Source organism: Rhinatrema bivittatum, chromosome 2 (assembly GCF_901001135.1).
Source record: "Rhinatrema bivittatum chromosome 2, aRhiBiv1.1, whole genome shotgun sequence".
NCBI lineage: Eukaryota > Metazoa > Chordata > Amphibia > Gymnophiona > Rhinatrematidae > Rhinatrema > Rhinatrema bivittatum.
In genome coordinates, this window is record NC_042616.1 from 118988433 (window position 1) to 119007182 (window position 18750).

Genomic DNA, 18750 nt, shown 5'->3' on the forward strand with positions numbered 1-18750 from the left:
GACATAAGTTTTCTGTCCCAGGTTTCATCCGATGTCACCCATGTGTGAGGACCTCATCCTGCTTGTCCTCGAAGAATCCCCTTCCACCCAGTGATGTATCTTAGTACAGGGACCCCCCTCTGACAGCTTTGGAGAGGAGCAGGAACCTCTCCTGTATCTTGCCATATGCAAGAAGTAAACATACCCCTGTATGCCGTGAACTAGTTTCTGTCATTATATTATGCATAATGCTGAGGTGAAGCATTATGCATAATAATGACATTATGTTTTTACAATTGTGCTACACACAGAGTACAGAACTGTGCAGAGATGTCCTTGAAGAAGAAGCAATACATTTTCATACAGATGCACCCACACCAAGAGAGTGTGTATATTTTTTTCATCTGTACATAGTTTTCCCTCTATTCTTATTTAATTTGTTTTTTACTTCATCTTCCTTCTGCCTTGTCCCCTTCCCCTCTCATCCCCTCATATGGTTAACTGTTATTGTTATTTATTATTATTGTTATTAATATTGTTATACTGTATTTTCCACCTGAGTTCATTGTAAACCGGCATGATGTGCTTCACGAATGTCGGTAAATAAAAGTTAATAAATAAATAAATAAATAAATAAGAGTGAACACTAGAAATGTATTTAAACATTTTGCAATTAATTGCTGGCAATCATGATAAAAGATCCTACAGGTAATCGAAAAGTTGGAATTATTATGGAATGGTGTAACTTCTGCCATTACCCATTTATTACTTTTGTAAAACCTAATGTGGCTGGACTTTTATTCTAGTGAAATACTGTAAGATGTCATTACAACAGCAGTATACCTCAATAAACAGCAACAGATGCATACAGAATAGTAGGTAAAATCTAATGCCCAGAATGTCTTCCAATATTCTGAATATGTTGCTAATCAAGACCCTACGTCAGTAGATTTTACAGTTTTCATACTTGGTTTAAGCTGCTTAGTTTTAGCAATTTGTGTGTGATGGTGGAAAATTAAAGGAGAAATATCCCGTGTCTGAGGAAACTACAAGAAGTGATACTCTAAAGCAACACAGCAGCCTACAGAGGTATCTATTTAAGAAATCCTTATAAAGCGGTACATATTATATTCCTATTTTTATATTTAAATTACTTTATTTTGCTTTACTTAACTTTTTAAATGGATTTGTCTAATCTACTGCAATTCAGTTTATTTTGTACAAAACTACTAGTATATTGAGAAAGAGATCCCCTAAGTAATCAATCAGGAAAGTGTTCGCTAAAAGAATGAGAATCAGGATGCAAAACCCTGGCTAACTGCGCAAGCTGATCACCTCCAAAGGTACACACATTGTTCATTTATAACTATTTATATTCACAAACATGATTATTTTTTTTTTAAATAATGGCTCATACCATGACAAAAAGAAAACAAAAAGGCCTCCTCTATATGCAAAAAGACGCTCAGTGATAGCTGCAGTAGAAGGGGAGAGATCTATAAACATATTAAAAAACTTAGAAAATAAATGGAGTCACAGAACGACTATCTTTAAAAATGCATTACCGGTAGTTTAATATGTCCAGAGGTGAAGAATGGTAGAGAGCAATGTAGCAACAAACGTAAAATCTTAAATCAAGCAGGTTTCATGGAGCATAAAACAAGTTGCTTAGCATGAAATCCCATCCAAACCACTGGTATCAGCTGCATTTCTCGAGTACCTTGTATCAAGGGGATAGTGGCATAGGCGATGTAGAGACAATCTGCAAACAGCCTTAAAAAGTCAGGTTTAAGACTGCAGATTGTCTCTACGTCCCTTATGCCACTACCCCTTTCATACAGCTTACTTGTAAAATGACTTGTGTCGGGGGTTTGGGATGAGACTGCAGGCTAGCAACTTGTTTATACTCCACAAAAATATTTTCCATTAAACCTACTTGACTTAAGATTTTAAGTTTGTTGCTACAATATTCTTTACCGTTCCTCACATCTGGATATTACTTGGTGGTTTGTCGTTCTGCCTCCACTCTGTTCTTGCTTAGTTTATTATAGAAAATGCTTTAAAAAAAAAAAAAATCTGACATAATGATGTCTGACAGCACCATGTGACATTGCATTGAAATACTTTGAGACCCAGTCAACACATCATAAGGCACTAACCAATGGCCAGGCACATTTAAAAAAAAAAGGGCAATTTTCTTTTGTGACTGATGCTGACTTCAGCAATGAACTCTTGTTTTCTTAGCCAAGATTTTTCCTAATCTGTCTAAATTAACAAGAAAGGAGGAAGGGATTTCTTGCTCTAAGGCATGAGACTATTCACTGGATGCTTCTTTTATTCTTAGATACTCATGTAAATGCGGAATTAAATATAATAAAGGACTATTACATTTTCTGTGTTCCTCAGCAACTGAAGTCATTTTTGGACTCCTGAAAAGTATTAACATCTTCCCTGGCTCCTAAGTGTCCAGAGACCTGATCTATTGGTTGCAAAGTTTTCTCTCATGTTATGCTATTTCCTTTCTATTCATTTCCTCAGGTCTCCTTGTTCTCCGCCTCTCCTCCCTGTTGTGTTGCTTGACTTGGAAATGGGAGCTAGCATTTTTTATTTTTTTTTTATATTTCCTTATTTTGTTCTTTGTATAATATTGTAGCTAGCAATTTTCCATTGTGGTTCTGTGCAAAAATGCTACGGTGTTTTGCAATTGTTAAAATTAATAAATATAAAGGTAAAAAGAAATGGCTTATGACATATTTGCTCTAGCCCCACTGGAACTTTACTTTAGAATAAAAGAGAGGCTATTTTTTTTTTTTTTTGGCTTGGGGGTAAGTTTTATAATTGCTCACACTGGTGTAAAGTCTGCAGGCACTTTTTACCTGCAGACGTTACTGTAAACCCCATGGACTGTGTTTTCTCTGTGAGAAGCTGTGAAAGAGAAGGGCATAGTGCAGGCTCACTTGGATGCTGTTGATTTACAGCAGCCATGCTTAAGGGCAATCTAAAAGCCCAACAGTTGGATAAACTGCAGATGGAGCAGGAGCATATAACCAGCAGGAGGGTGGGGGGTTTCTCAGGCCTGCACAGGCTTGCATGCCCAACGGCAATCTGGGTCTCTGGCTCGGTTGTAGGACTCAAGTTGTGGAAACCTTCCTTTCAGGTGGCATAATGGACTCCTAAAAGGTGCAGAGCCAGAAAAAAATACTCCTAAAGGAGAAGATTTCAGGAACAACAATTCTGAACTCTGAAGAAAGGGACTGGGCAATTGGGAAATTCTGTTTGTTTTTTCCTGTTATAAAAATCAGAAAGATAATTGCAGAAAAAAAATGCCGTATGTACAGTATTCATTTAATAAATACTTGATTTCATGTCATTTTCATAATACTTAGAGAGACAGCACGGCATGCAAAACAAACGATTATGTGCTGCGTTGTACTGTTTCTCTTGTCATTTTCATAATAAAAAAAAAGAACTGGCTTTTTTTCTGATTGATGAAGAAACGACTTTTCAAGAGTAAGTTATATAAATAAAGTTATGTCTTTAGGTAAAACAAATAACTGTTTCTCCCTCTGAGTTTTTTTTTTTTTCCTTCCTTGAGAAATGGATAAATTGCTACCAAAGGGAAAATAAAAAACAATCCAGATCCTGAATCGAAGTCTAGAGTACATGTTACAACTGCCCCAGTCTTCAGAGGGAAAGTACCAGCTTACTTTCCTTTTCAAAATGATCTCGGCAAAATTCCCCTTTAATAAGTGAAATAACATGCTGCATGAAAGGGCATCAGCACGTTTCTCGGGTCCTTAAGGCACAAGGCATACCCCCCTCTGCCTATGATAGACGCCAAAATCCTTATTTTGGTGTTACTGGAGGTGCTCTGCAATGTGTTGTCAAGCAATCAGCTCCTGCATATGAAGTCAGCTGGGCCCGGGAGCACCGTGAAGTCAGGGCTCGTGAACCGTGTGTGGGCAGGGGTAGCGGCAGCAGAACTTCATGCTGGGTAACAGAGGCCAGTAATGTGGGATCCAGGAGAACAGAGGAGGAAGAAAAAACACACACACTGAATGGATAAGGAGCAATACCCTAAAAGTGGTCTGGCTTCTGTGGCTGGCATATATCCTCGCAGTGTAGACAGGAGTAACTAAACAGACCAGATAGGCCAATTGGTTCTTTTCTGCCATCAGCCGCTACTTTACTATCAACTAGGTATGCCACATCCAGGAGGGGTATGTGGGGTCAGCCTCCATGACCCTTTTCCTTCTATAACACCAAAGGAAATTAAACACATTAACCACAGATCTATCATAAAACAGCACCCACCATTTAATGGTATACTTGAGGTTTGGCTGGCTGACTGTGCTGTCATCGAGAAAAATGGTGGAGCAGGAGCTGTACTTCCTTCTCATTTGTCCCGGGGGATGCTAGAAAACAACATGTGGGAAAAGCAATAATTATACAGTTCCAACAACTTTCAAAGCAGAAGTCAGCCGCAAACAGTGTACAGCCTCATGCACTAAGACGAAAAAAAAATAAAAGACAGAAAAGACAGACATGCTGGCTATGCAGTAAAATACCAAAGACTTGACTGGCAAAGCTTTTAAAAACCTTCATGTCTTATAAGAAAAACCCGTTGAATTAGATCCCACCCCCATCTTTTAACAAAACCTGCAAAAGAACCAAAAATGAAGCCTTCCAAAGGCCTTTAGAGAGAGACATACTAGAGATTTTTCACTGCGTAAGATAGAAATCTACAGCCTTTCAACTACAGGAGACAGATTCTCAGAGACCCCAGCAAAACGCTGAAGACAAGGGATAGGAACAAGGTATTCAAGTTCCATAAGGAAAGCAGTCAGCATGCATCCAAGCAAGAAGGAAGAGAGTCAGAGCTCTTCTGATGACCCCAAATGTAAAATAACTACAGTGAGAACATTTACAACAAGTAATATCTGACACTGCAGAAACTGGCAGGAATGACTAAGACTCAGGAGGCTTGTCACTTCTGTTCCACCATCTGCTGCTGATCACTTCTATATTGGGCTCTCCCCTGGCTGCAGGAACAGCGAGATGTACTTCTGACACAGAGAGGCATGAAATAAAGTTACAGAGCCACACTCAAACTGCTCAAAGCTAAATCTTAAAAACATACTCCAATGTTCTGCAGCTAAAAAAGCATTAAGCACATCAACAAATTAAACCTGGAAAATTCCAGTTTCAGGGTTACAAGAGGATTTTTTTTTTAGTTGTTGTTCTTGCAAGAAACAGGCATCGAAGGCCTCACCGTGAGGTTCAAAGTGTGAAGCATCAAAGCAAGGCCAGAACTAAGATGTTGATGACCACAGGCGGGTGGCAGAAGGTAAAGGCAGAAATATCTCAATCTCCCCCCTCTCTGGAGATCGGAAAGTGGGAGGCGTTCACCCCCAGAGTTTTGAAAGTAGGAGAGGGAGAGTTGGGCCAGAGGGGCAGGTACTTCCTTAAGGTAAGTGGGATACGGCTCCTCTTTGGCCCAAGTATTTGGTACCTTTAAAATTTGGCACCCTAGGCAGCTGATTGTGTTCTCTAGGCCTAAAATTAGGCCTTCAGCAAAGACACCACTTACACTATACCTGCAAAGCAGCAAGGTGGAGGTGTGGTCTGCCCTCCTCCTACCACTTCCCAAGTGCAGACAAGGAGAGCAGCAAGGTCTGGGAGGAATCTTGGCACCTGTTGGAGGGATGGAGGCCTGCATTTGCTGCAGGGATGGGCAGCTGTTAGTCTGGGACATGGCATCCCTCACTGTTGCTACCATCTAACATGTAATTAAACCTCTGAGGTATACTTAGACTGAGATAAATTTAACTTTCTTTTGTAAATTCCACAGTAATGAACATATCAGCACAGTATTTGCATATTCTAAATAGATGGCCATGTGGAAAATGTAAAATAATATGATCGCATTAAAAGGCTGCAGCTGTGTACTAATCTTATGTTAGCAGTAGTAAAACATCAGAGTTACCTAATGTAGCCATGAGCCCCGGTCATTGTCTTGGTCTATTCTTTACACGCTTTTACAAACAGAGCGCTCAAAGCGTGTTACAACACGATACATCTGCTCGATAATACAAGATTACCGGTAATATCTGAATAAGGTACAATTAGGCAAAGGCATAACAAACACAGGGATACAGAAACTGAAAACCTGAGATACAGCAGCAATAAGGGGGGACAGAAAGACAGGTCTGCTACCTGTCAGACCCTCCCAGGAGGGACAGCATGAGAGAAGGCAGCTATTTCAGCTTTTCTGAGCTATAAACACACATGGAGCAGTTTTAACAGCTAAAGGATTACTGTCGCCAAACAGTATTCTGACATGTTCATAACCCTATGCTTGCTATTCATTTGCCTGGCTTTAAAACAATAATAATTTATATGCACCAATCATCCATCCATGAGATGTGGCTCACTTCTATACAAAATGCTTATTTGCATTTTTTTGTTTTGTTTTGTTTTAACCAGGAAGAGAAGAGTAAATATATCCCTTCTAACAGTTCACCTGAATGAGAAAATCCCTAGAAAATATATCCAGGGAACTAGGTCACCGAGGAACCTATTTATACACATTTATTATATAAACTGCACGCCTACATCGCTAAGACCACTGCAGGTTAATATCCCAAATGCCTCTGCAGAGAATACTACATTAATTGCCAGTTTCAGTTATAATTTATGTTGAAAGTCATTGCTGAACTATTATTTAAGCAAATACTGACCAAAGAAGGTTAAATTTAGTTAGAAACTGCGTTCCCACTTGATTATCTAACAGAATTGTTACAACGCAGCAAATCTTCCGCCCTCCTTATGCACAGTGGGTCTTTTTCAGGGTTTATAAAGCAGAAGCTCTAGCAAAGAAGTTTCTAATACAGTAATTCAGTTTGTGGTGACAAAAATATATATTTCGAGTCTACCTTTTTGTTCTAGTTTGTACTTAGCTTCCACGGAGCTACAAGAGCTTCTCATTTTTGAAAGCTCCTCCTAGTAAGCCACCACCCACACCGAGGCCAATTTCAAAAGCCATTTAGATAGATTAAAAAAAAGCACTTTTCCCATGTAAGCCAGCTTCCTAAAAATATTGGCCACCCTCAATCTCAGCCAAGCTGAGAACAGCAGCTTCCGGTTGGGGGGGGGGGGGGGGGGGGGAGGGCATATTTAGGTCAGGGGAGGAAAAGTAACTGCGTAGATGGTATCATCAGATCTCCAGCAAATTCTTACCCACACCAAAAAGCAGGTGCCAGTGACCACCAGGCGTACTCTGTACACCCACGGCTATTTTCAAAGCAAGAGTACACGTGGACTTCCTCTTTGAAAACTGGGGCACAGCTCACAGCTATAAAGTATTCTCGGGTTTTTGTCCCAATGCGAACAACTCCAAACCCCCCCTTCCCCAAGCCAAATAATGAATCAGAGTGCCGCTGTGCCTTTATCATCACAATGCCAAGTGGCCAAAGCACAGATACATACTGGACAAGAATACAAGGCGGATAAAGAATGAACTAAAGGAAGATTTTAAAAGACTGCAGTGTGGTTGTAATAAAAAAAATCTGTATGCTGCAATTCCTTCCCCCCCCCCACCCCCCCACTCCAAAATATAAGAAATTAAAAGTGGTAGGGATAAAGGAGAGGAGACACCGAGGAATCATTTCAGAGGAGGTGAAAGAAGAGCCCAAAACAGGAAAGTTTATTGAGAAATGTAGATCTTCCAGCTGGCAATCCACTCGAGGCCCTAAGTTAACTTTACTGCATCCCTGAAAAGCATCTTCCATAGGGATTCCAGTCTGGCCTGCCTGAGGCTGCTCCCCAGAGCTGCCACCATCAGGTGAAAAGGTGCTTCTGCCTGCTGCCTTCAGATAAAGCTAAGCTGCTCTCACCCGTAACACACAATCACGTGACCAGACTTAGCACCAAATGGACAGATTCTTCTACTGCTTTCCGAAAAATGCTTACAGGACTTTTGCTGCCCATGTGCAGTAGTTCTCATGCTGCAACTGCTGCGAGGCTGGAGGATGGGGAGAACAGCTTCGAAGGGAGGGAGGAACTAGTAGTGTCTTCAGAGAACACCTGTTATGAGTAAGCAACTTCACTCTCTTCTAAGACAAGCAACTCACCAAGTTATGCAAACGGGTCTCCCTAGCTGAAGGTTGTCTTTAACAAAAAAAAAAAAAAAAAAAAGGAACAATCACTTCTATCACCACCACCAGGCAGGAAATGTTTTATTTTTTTTTAATTCTGAAAACCTATTCAGTCTATTTTGTTTCTTTCTCTTTTAAACAGGGAAGGCCAAATAGATTTTAGCTGACATGGAGTGTGAGCCCTTGGGCTGTGGTGTAGCTGATATTACCCAGCCCAGGGGCATGAGCTGGCTTTGCGCTGACAGCAGGCATGCATGGGGGCTGGGGCAGGCAGAGGCTCTCACCCACCCCACACCAGCCTCTTCCCCTGCAGCTTAAGCCTTTGGGTTTTGAGGTCGGCAGGACTTAGGGAAAGGTCCACAGCTAATCGCGAGTTCCAAGGGTCAGGTCCGGTGGGGCGGTCTGAGAAGGCAGAACCAGGATCCGGGCAGGGGTCAAGGCAGGGGGCCATCAAGGCGACGTCGGAATGCGGGGAAGAGGACAAGGCACAAGAGATTAGTCAGAGGGGGACGAGGCAAGGGAGGGACAGGAAGACAGAGACAGGCCAGGAACAGGGGGCAAGAACCGGGACAGGGCAGGAGCAAGGCAAGGGCCAGAAATAGGCAGGATCTGAGAAAAGCAAGCATTGCATAGGCAGGACCACTTGTTGCGGAGGTGAAATCTCCCTGACTGGCTGGGGTTTAAAGGGTTAGGTGACCTGATATCATAGGATGGCACCACTGAAAGGCTGCAATGCACGTGTGTGCCTAGGAGCTGGAAGGAGGATCTGTGTTGGCAGCACCTGGGGTAAGGTGCGCCGGCTGTGGGATGGGTACCAGAGTCAGTACAACAGACTAGAAGGAATACTCTGCCCCCTCAAGAACGTTGTGGAGAACAGACAGTGCAAACTTTAACTACTAACCCCACTGAGAGGCTATATCTAGCCAGAATGTAAAATGTGTGGCTGGATCTCCCTGTCGCAGCCATGCAAATCTCTTCAAGGGCGGTGGACCTTATGTGGGTGACTGACGCTGCCATCGCATTAACATTATGGGCCTTTACATGCCCCTCTAAGGTCTGGGGCATAACATTTATTATATTTTATTTTATCTAATTTATAGCCCACGTTTCCATACACTCAAGGCAGGATAAAACAAATGTAGAAAATATAAATAAAAAATAAAATAGTACATTACAAAAAAATAAGAGCATCAAAAACAGAAAGACACAAAAAAAAATAAGAACCATAACTACAGTAAAATAACCAGCAAATAAGGTTAAAAGAATAGAACTACCACCCTGTGAAAATCTAAGCAGTAGACAGCAAATAGGACTAATAAAATATAAGAATGAACTATACAGAATGCCTTTTAAAAACCTGCGCAAAGAACCAGATCTTGACCAAAGATCTTTAAGTCAAGAGGTCTTGACAAAGGTGAATCTCCAGAGCGAGAGAATTCCACAGCAAGGGGCAGCGCCCCCAAAAAATGTATGTTGGCAGGTCCCTGATAATCTTGTCTCCTTCAAGGCACAGCATAAATCCCTAGTTCGCATACATGAAGACAAATGATTAGCTAAGTATAACAGAGTAATGCCTCTGAGAGCTTTAAAAGTCAGGGTTAAAGCTTTTACTTGCATTGTAAAATGAAGACCCCTCTCTCTCAATGCATAACCGCATAAGAAATATCACCAATTTCTCCTTCTACAAACTGCACTTACTAAGCCCCCTTAAATCTTTCCTCGAATATTCAGATTTCAGGTCGGTCCTGCAATCCCTACTATTCTCAGGGATAGATTACTGTAACTTTCTCCTGACAGGCCTACCTCTATAGGCCACCCGGCCACCACAGATCATAGAAACTTGGCAGCAAGACTCCTTAATCGGCATTCGCATACGAGACCACATTTCTCCCTTTTAAAATCACTCCACTGGCTCCCTAGCTCCTTCTAAATACAATACAAGCTGGCTATGATCATCCACTCCTTGATACACAAATAAACTCCCCATGGATCTCCTCAACTATAGAAATCTACGCCCCCACCCGAAAGCTCAGATCATCCAACCAGATGCTACTAGAGGCTCCACCCGCAAAGCACACACAACTCGTGGAAACCAGAGAACGTGCTTTCTTCTCCGCTGGATCACTTCCATGGAGCAGCCTACCAAAGACAATTAGATGTCTCCGAGAAAGAACTTTCTTCAAAAAAGCCCTAAAAACGTTCCTCTCCAAGGGAGTTTTCCCAAACCAAGATGACAATGGACTACCCACAACTTGTCCCCCTACAAGGAATACTATCTAGTCCTCTACCCCCCTTTCCTATGACCCTCTTGGCACATCGGATCCCTGTTGCTGTCCTTCCCTTCCCCTGAAATTTTGCATTGCCTTTCCTTCCTTTCTATCTTCTGTATTTGTTTCATATTCTATCCTGCTCTGAACATAGGAAGGGTGGGTAATAAATGCTTTTTAAATTAATTAATTAATTAATTAATTAATTAAACAAACAATGCACCTGTAACAGGTGCGCTCTGGCCACAGCAGTTCATCAGTTACAGGAGGATACACCACTTCCTATCAAATCAGAAACAATGCATTTTGCCACCATACTCCCAGTCATACTAGGATTAAAAGAAACAAAAAAATAGATGGACCAATGCAACAGCTCTCTTACAATCCAAGAAAAGTTTACCTTTTGGAGGTGTGGCCTAGGGAAAAATGTTGAAAGAGCAATTAAGGTGGAAATCTGATACAGACTTAAGACAGGAATGTGAGATGTGTGCGAGTCACTACCTTATTGTGATGAGATCTCAGATAAGAGCCTGGAGGTCACTGATTATGGGTTAAAGAGACCCCAACACAAAGGCATCCTTCCAAGTCAGGTATTTCAGTGCACAAAAAACTAAAGGCTTATAAGAGGCTTTCACTAGCTAGGGGACTAATGTCCTATGATACTGTGGGAAGCTTGATGGGCTGAATCAGGCCCTGCATAGAATACTAGCACAGCTCAACAGGTAACAAAGCACCTATACCATTCTCCAACATTACTCTCTGCATCAACGGCAGAGAGTGGCAGGAAATTCGAATCAAACAATTACCAACAAGGGCCCTGAACTTGGTGGTCGGTGAAACAGATAAGTATGGGAAAATAAGTATGGGAGCATGCTGGGTAGACTAGATGGGCTGTTTGGTCTTTTTCTGCCATCATTTCTATGCATGTATCTATGTATGTATAACATTTGACAACTAGAAGCAGGATTCAAGGTCAGCATGGCTGCTTGGAAAAAAAAAATCTGTACTTGATGCACTCAATGACCAAAATTGAACCAAATTTGAGCTGGAGGACCATGGCTGCCTGAGAACTCCCATTTATGGTCAGTGAAAAACCTTTAACTCTTTCCCAGAAACCTCTGGAAAAAATCCATCCATTCAGCGCTGAGCACGATGAACTGCTTTTCTTCAGGAGAAAGAGCTGCATGAATGAATCACAGCCTACTTCGGGAGACTGGAGAGCACGTCCACAGGAGGGCAGAGGAGCGTCAATACTGTGCCAAAAGCTATGCCTGTCTTTAGAACATAGGTGTGACTGTGAGTCTGTGCATCCCCAGACGGGACTCATGCAGTATAAGTGTGCACAAGAGAAAGAAAGAGGCATGGAGTGGTGACATGACAGGCAAGATAAAAACAAAACAATGTATTTAAGAACAAGTGAGATTTAAATGAAAGACGAGTGGCAAAAAAAGGAAAGATGCTACAGTAGAAGGGCAAACAAAGACTTCAGAACGTCACAAAGACCTGAAAAACATTATCTTTTTATGGTGGTCAAGTGCTCTGTGCTGGTGCAGGGGATTCACTTTACAATTATCTGCTGTATGCTTCATTTTGTGTTCACTTGCCTAAAACTTCATAGTTCTGGAGCCAGAAGTAGTCTTTCAATATTTTCTGAAAGAACTAGACAGACATCCCCCTCCCCCACCCCCCCAAGACCATCCCTGAGCTAGCACTGCTGTCTTATAATGGAACTAAGTACCACCGCTGTGCCCAAAAAAGAAAGATGTTTAATGCACGTTTTATTCTGGAGCAACTCGGTCCTCAGGACTTGCCCAGCCAGTGGAGTGTTCAGGTTATCCACACTGAATATGCATGAGATAAGACTTCCATACTCTGCCTTCATTTATTTATTTATTTATAATTTTTATATACCGATGTTCTTGTATGAAATACAAATCACTCCGGTTTACATATAACAGTGAAATGCCCAAAAAAGGGGAGGGGCTTTACATAGAACATTAGAGCAATAGAGCAAAGAACAAATTAAACATAGTATATTATAAATACAAGAAACTTATGAACTCAAAATCATAGTGCAGTTAAAAAAGAAATAATAGGATAATTCAATGAGGTATCCCCTAATTGGGTTTATCATAGCATCTGGGCAGCATTAAATGTCTGGGAAGGCTTGGCGGAAAAGCCAAGTTTTTAGCTTTTTTTTTTTTTTTTTTAAACTCCTGATGACTTGGTTCAAGTCTTAGATCGGGGGGGGGGGGGGGGAGCGCATTCCATTGGCGGGGGCCTGCTGAAGATAGTGCTCGTTTGCTCAATGATTATTTTACCGGCGGGGCATACAATGTGCCTTTGTATGCGCTTCTAATGGGTCTGGAAGATGTGTGAGGTTGAAGTTGTGTGCTTAACATGATAGGAGCAAGTTTGTGTGTCGCTTTGTGGACGATTGTGAGAACTTTGTAGAGTATCCTGTGTTTAATGGGGAGCCAGTGGAGGTTACGAAGGATTGGAGTGATATGTTCTCTTTTGTTAGAGTTTTGAGGATTCTGGCAGCGGCGTTCTGTACCATCTGTAAGGGTTTGATAGAATTTGTGGGGAGGCCAAGTAGAAGGGAGTTGCAATAATCGAGCTTGGATAGTATGATGGATTGGAGTACTAGCCGGAAGTCAGTGAAGTGGAGGAGGGGTTTTAGCTTTCTGAGGACTTGCAGTTTGTAAAAGCAGTCCTTTGTGGTAGTGTTTATAAACTTTTTTAGGTTAAGATTGTTGTCTAGCCAGGCTCCAAGATCCCTGACGTCAGGTGAGAACGTGCTATTTGAGTTTATTGATTGAGAGGAGCTTGATGAGATGGTGAGGGGGTCATGGGAGATAATGAGCATTTCAGTTTTATTGGCATTCAATACTAAGTTGAGGCTAGAGAGTAAGTCTTTAATTGGCTGAAGGCAGTCATTCCAGTAGGTGATAGTTTTTTTGAAGGGATTCTGTAATCGGGAGAAGGATTTGTATGTCATCCGCATAGAGGTAATGGGTGAGTTTAAGGTTTGCGAGTAGGTGGCAGAGAGGAACGAGGTAGATATTGAAGAGGGTGGGTGAAAGTGAAGATCCTTGAGGGACTCCTTGATCTGTAAGGACTGGATGAGATTCATTGTTGTTTATCCTGACTTTATAGAATCTGTTGCTCAAGAAGGACTGAAACCAACTGAGAGCTGAGCCTTTGATGCCTATGTTGGCTAGTTGGTCTATAAGTATAGTGTGTTTTACTGTGTCAAACGCTGCAGACAAATCAAGAACAACAAGCAGGTAAGATTGTTTTTTCTCCAGGTTAACGAGGATGGTGTCTGTGAGAGATAGTAAGAGAGATTCGGTGTTTAGGAATTTGCGGAAGCCGTACTGAGCTGGGGACAGAATGTTATGATCTTCAAGATATTCTGACAGTTGCTTGTTGACAATTTTCTCCATCAATTTGGCAATGAGAGGTAAGTTTGCAATTGGTCGAACGTTTACTGGGTCCGATGGAGACGCATTTGGTTTTTTTAGCAGAGGTTTGAGGATTGCCATTTTTAACTGGTTAGGTACTAGGCCTTGAGAAAGAGATGTGTTAATTTCCGAAATTGGTTTTGAGATGATGTTCGGGATGGCGATGAGCAGATTTGTTGGTAATGGATCTGATAGGTGGGAGGATGGTTTGAGTTGTATGCAAATACAATGTATGTATGCAAATACATTGTATGCAAATACATCTCATGCATATTCACTATAGATATCTGGCAAAACAAAATTGGCCAGACGGGTCCCAAGGGTCAGGTTGAGAGCCAAGATTCCTATAGCATACATAAATGTAGCAAAGTGCTTAATTCTTCCGGGATGCCCTCAAATATAATTTAAAACAGACACCTGGAATCTTAAAATCTATTAAGGTTATCATGTAATGTATTGGCAGACAGTGAAGGAAATGTGGACCTGATATATAAAAGATTTTTAATAATATTTTGTCTAAATACAATTTTTTTTAAAGAAACCTTTAATAAATTATTCCCAATGTATACCTGTGAAGCAGCAGCATTGAAAAAATGATTAAAAATAAGTCAGCTAACAGTTAAAAATAAATCAATAAGATTACCCTCCTGAGTCCTGATTTTTATTAGGCCTAACAGGGAGCTCGTATCGGTCCTTCTGTCTATGATCTTGTATCAACAGACACGCTAGCAAAGGGAATGAGGTGATATTTCAGATGTCACAGCTTGGGAGTTAGTGCAGACAAATCTGATAGTTTAAAAAATAGTTTTTTGGTGGGATGGAGAGGGGCCAGGGCCACCTTTTAGTTCTGTTTGGCTCCATTTTGTTTTCTCCTGATCCGGTCCATATTGCTGTACATTAACTAGTTAGAGAGCATGTTATTTATTTACTTATTTATCGTGTTTTGTATACCGCCATTCGGTTTCGCCATCAGAACGGTTTACAGAATCATGGGATAGGTATATAAACATTGGACATGTTGTATAAACATCATCACATCATCTTATCAAGTAGTGTAAGTTGATTACATACAGTAATCAGTTGTAAGGTTCATTTATATACAGTAAAGATTTTTGTTAAGAGTTCTTTGGTTGAACTTGGAATGTATCATTTTTCTTGTTGTTGGGTTTCGTGTGTGTTTGGTGGGATGGTTGGTTGAGTGAATCTGAGTAGGCTCTGGTGAACAGCCAGGTTTTCAGGTCTTTTTTGAACATTTTGATGCATGGTTGAGTTCTTATTCCAATTGGTATTGAGGTCCATAGTGTAGGGCTGGCGATGGATATGGCTCTCTCACGGGCTGAGTTCATTCGAGTGATTTTTGCATGAGGGATTTTGAGGAGGCCTTTATTCATTGAGCGTAGGTTCCGTTGGGAGTGTATATTACAATGGATTTGCTTAGCCAATTGTTTTGTTGTCCTATGATTATTTTATGCAGGGTTGTAAGTACTTTGTATTCTATTTAGTATTTTATTGGGAGCCAGTATAATGAGATGAGTGTTGGTGTGATATGTTCACATTATTTTGATCCAGTCAGAATTCTGGCGGCTGTGTTCTGTAGGATTTGGAGAGGACGGATGGTGGCGAAAGGTAGGCCAAGGAGTAGGGCATTGCAGTAGTCTAGGCTGGAGAAGATGAGTAGTTGCAGGACAATTCTGAAATCTTGTGTAAGAATGGTTTAAGACGTCTGAGTGTCAGCAGTTTGTGATATCCTTCCTTTATCTTGTTGGTTATATGGGTTTTGAAGGATAGTTCTTTGTCAATGGTGATTCCTAGATTTCGCGTATGGGTGACAGGTGAGATTACTGTTTTGGGGTTTTCTGTTTTGAGTGGCTTCATGAGAGCGGTGTTGTTTTTTTTGTCTAGGATGATTAATTTGGTTTTATCAATGTTTATTATGAGTTTTAGGTCATTTAATTGCTTTTTAATTTCTGAGAGATAGCTATTCTATCATAGGTCTCTTCTAGAGTATTCTGTATAGGGACTAGTATTTGTATATCGTCAGCGTATAGGAAGTGGGTCAGACCACAGTGTATGACAGATAGGGAGAAGGTATATGTTGAAGAGTGTAGCTGACAGAGCTGATCCTTGTGGTACTCCTGTGTTGAAGTTTACTTTATTCGAGAGGTTGTTGTTATACATTACTTGGAAATTTCATGTGATACGTAGGAGGAGAACCATTTTAAAGTGTTACCCGTGATTCCTATTTCAGATAATCTGTTGATTAGCATGGAATGGTTGACTGTGTCGAAAGCAGCTGATAGATCCAGGAGGATTAGTAGGTAGCTTTGTCCTTTGTCAAATCCTCTAAGCACTGTGTCATTTAGTGAGAGCAGGAGAGATTCTGTGCTTAGGTTTTTCCGGAATCCGAATTGAGAGGGGTGAAGAATGTTGTTCGTGTCAAGGTAGTTGGAGAGTTGGGTTTGGGCGATTTTCTCTAAGATTTTTGCAATGAACGGTCAGTAGTTTTGAATGTTCTCCGGGTCTAGGTTGTTCTTTTTTATTAATGCTTTGATGATTGCTGATTTTAAGGTTAACTATGTCTGTTATTGTTTTGTTTATTGAGTTTACAATCAGTTTGATTGTTTGAATGGGGATACTATCGATGGGGTGGTTTGCTGGATTTATTTTTTTGATTATATTTTGTATTTCCAGAGAGGATGCAGTGTCGAAGTTATTCCATGTTGATGTAATTTTCCAGTGCAGTTTAGGGATTTGGGTGTATGTTATTGTTGCTGATGGAGTTGTTTATTAATTTTTTGATTTTGTTAAATGATGTTAGCATGTGCTAATCCACCATTGCCCACACTAATACATTTTATGTGCATTGTGCCATTTCGTGCATTAAAATCTCTTTCTGCATAGGAAAGTGAATTAGTCTGAACAAACTGGAAAAGTCGATCTCTATGTTGGATGGAAAGTTCCCCTGACAAATGAACGCTATCCTTTAGACCTGTTTAATTTCTCTGGAGAAAGGAGTGTTCAAAACTCTCCCAACTGAGCGACTCCCATTATTATGCATCAAAGTGAAAAGGGGTGCTGCTGTGCTCATCCTCATCAGAATTCTAAGGAGGCACCATGCACACACACATAAAACCACAAATTCAGCACCAACTGCTGGAAGTGGAAATATCAGGGAGGGTTTAAAAACTAGCAGTTTGATTCCTGGCTGAGAGCTTCTACTCCCTGGGCTCGAGATGCTGTAGCGGCAATGCTCACAAACGCTTGGTGGAGAAGGGAGTCCTTTATTGTGCAATGGTGACATTCAGCGGCCCACTGTAAGGCCCATGATTGATAGGTTCCGGAAGGAGCTTTGGTGCATGGGCCCCGGCTAAACACAGTCACGGCAAGGACTGAACTAAAGCGAGATAGGACGGGTTTATATAAATAGTGTGGAAAAAGAAAACGGAACTCTGCTTGCAAATATCTATAAAGAAAGCAGCAGAGCTCACAGACAAGCTTGTATGTCAAGCAATGTACGTAGTATTTCTTTAAACTTTTTTTCAGTAAGGTTCCATGCATGTAGCAGGTTGGAGAGACCCGCCCTTCCTTCTTTACTTCTGATTTTCCATTCCTTCCTGGTTTCTACACATGCGGCAGCAGCTCTCATCAAGAAAGGGCGAGTCGGGTGACTTCGGCGGCAGCAGAATGCTGATAGGAGGAAGAAATGTAATCTGGCCTTTCACGGCCAGATTACATTTGGGGGTAAAAGTTTACTTTTGGGCACTTTCAGGCTGAAGCCCCAAAGTTTCTTTTTTTTTTTTTTTTTGAAAAGGGTACACGAAATTAAATCCTCAGGCAAAAGATTTACCATTTCAACATTGTGCAAGCAAACTGGCTTACAAGCTTTTGCACTTTTTTTCTGTACATTTACAAAGTATTTTCATACAACGCAGATCATTAATATTTTGTCATTATTTGGGTTAAATAATACACGGTATTCAAAATACCACGTTACCACTGCATTAAGGTGTTTACCATGCAGGAAATACCTAACACAGCTTAGTAAATATATCACTAAGTTTGTGCCTGAGGGTGAGATTGGAAGTGGAAGAGCAGAAGACAAGTGAAGCATTAATATTTTCCTCTACCTCTTCTTCAAGGAGTGAGCGAGCTCTGCTTGCTTGCTTCTGGTTTGTTTGTTTTTTTTCTAATCTGGGCTCCTTTAAATTACTCTTTCAGGAACCCAGAGCAGGTTCTGCTAAATTCCGTGATTTTGTTGTTCGCTCATGATTTTCATAAAGAGGAAATACAGGCGCGTCAGAAAACCCGGCGCTGGTGACAGGAGATGGATGCACCCGGCTGCAGTACAGATGAAGCAGGGTACAGGAGGCACTTCTCTCCGCTTGGACAACGGTCCACAGGTGGAATTTGGAGCATGGCGCTCCCCTTTTAGTTTGCAGTCTTGTGATATCTACACAGTTTTATTATATATTTTGTTATACCTACAATCCTTATTTTTGTTCCTTTTTGCAGTGCCACCTTGCTAAATTTCATGGAATGCTAGCCTTGGGTCACTTTTATTTTTCCTAAACGGGACCCATCTCATCTGGAAAGCTCTCGCACAGCTGGCAAAATCCTTACACTGGTCTTATAAAGGGGGCCAGGAACTGCCAGAATTTATTCTTCTGCAGGATCAACGTCCACTGGAATTTTCAGACGCAATTCTTTCCAAAATTACTCTGTTTCAAGGTTAAGGAAGAGTGCAACAGTCTTCAGTTACCAGCCCTTTCGCTCTTCTCTAGCAGAGCCAAAACTATGCGGCTCCAAAACAAAAGGCAGAAGGAACCGAGCCCACAAAAGAGAGCGAGTGGCAGCAGAGCGCGGGTACCTAAACAAAGTCAG

General features: G+C 41.2%; 1 protein-coding gene across 2 annotated transcripts in view; it reads right to left on the minus strand.

Moving 5' to 3' along the window:
* Window positions 1-18750, minus strand: part of CCNY (cyclin Y) — a 487859-nt gene that overhangs the window by 167217 nt on the left and 301892 nt on the right. For both annotated transcript variants that reach the window (XM_029588558.1, XM_029588559.1), the window contains one exon: window positions 4294-4394. In XM_029588558.1, coding sequence (XP_029444418.1) covers window positions 4294-4394 — 101 coding nt within the window. The remainder of the gene's footprint in view (window positions 1-4293; window positions 4395-18750) is intronic.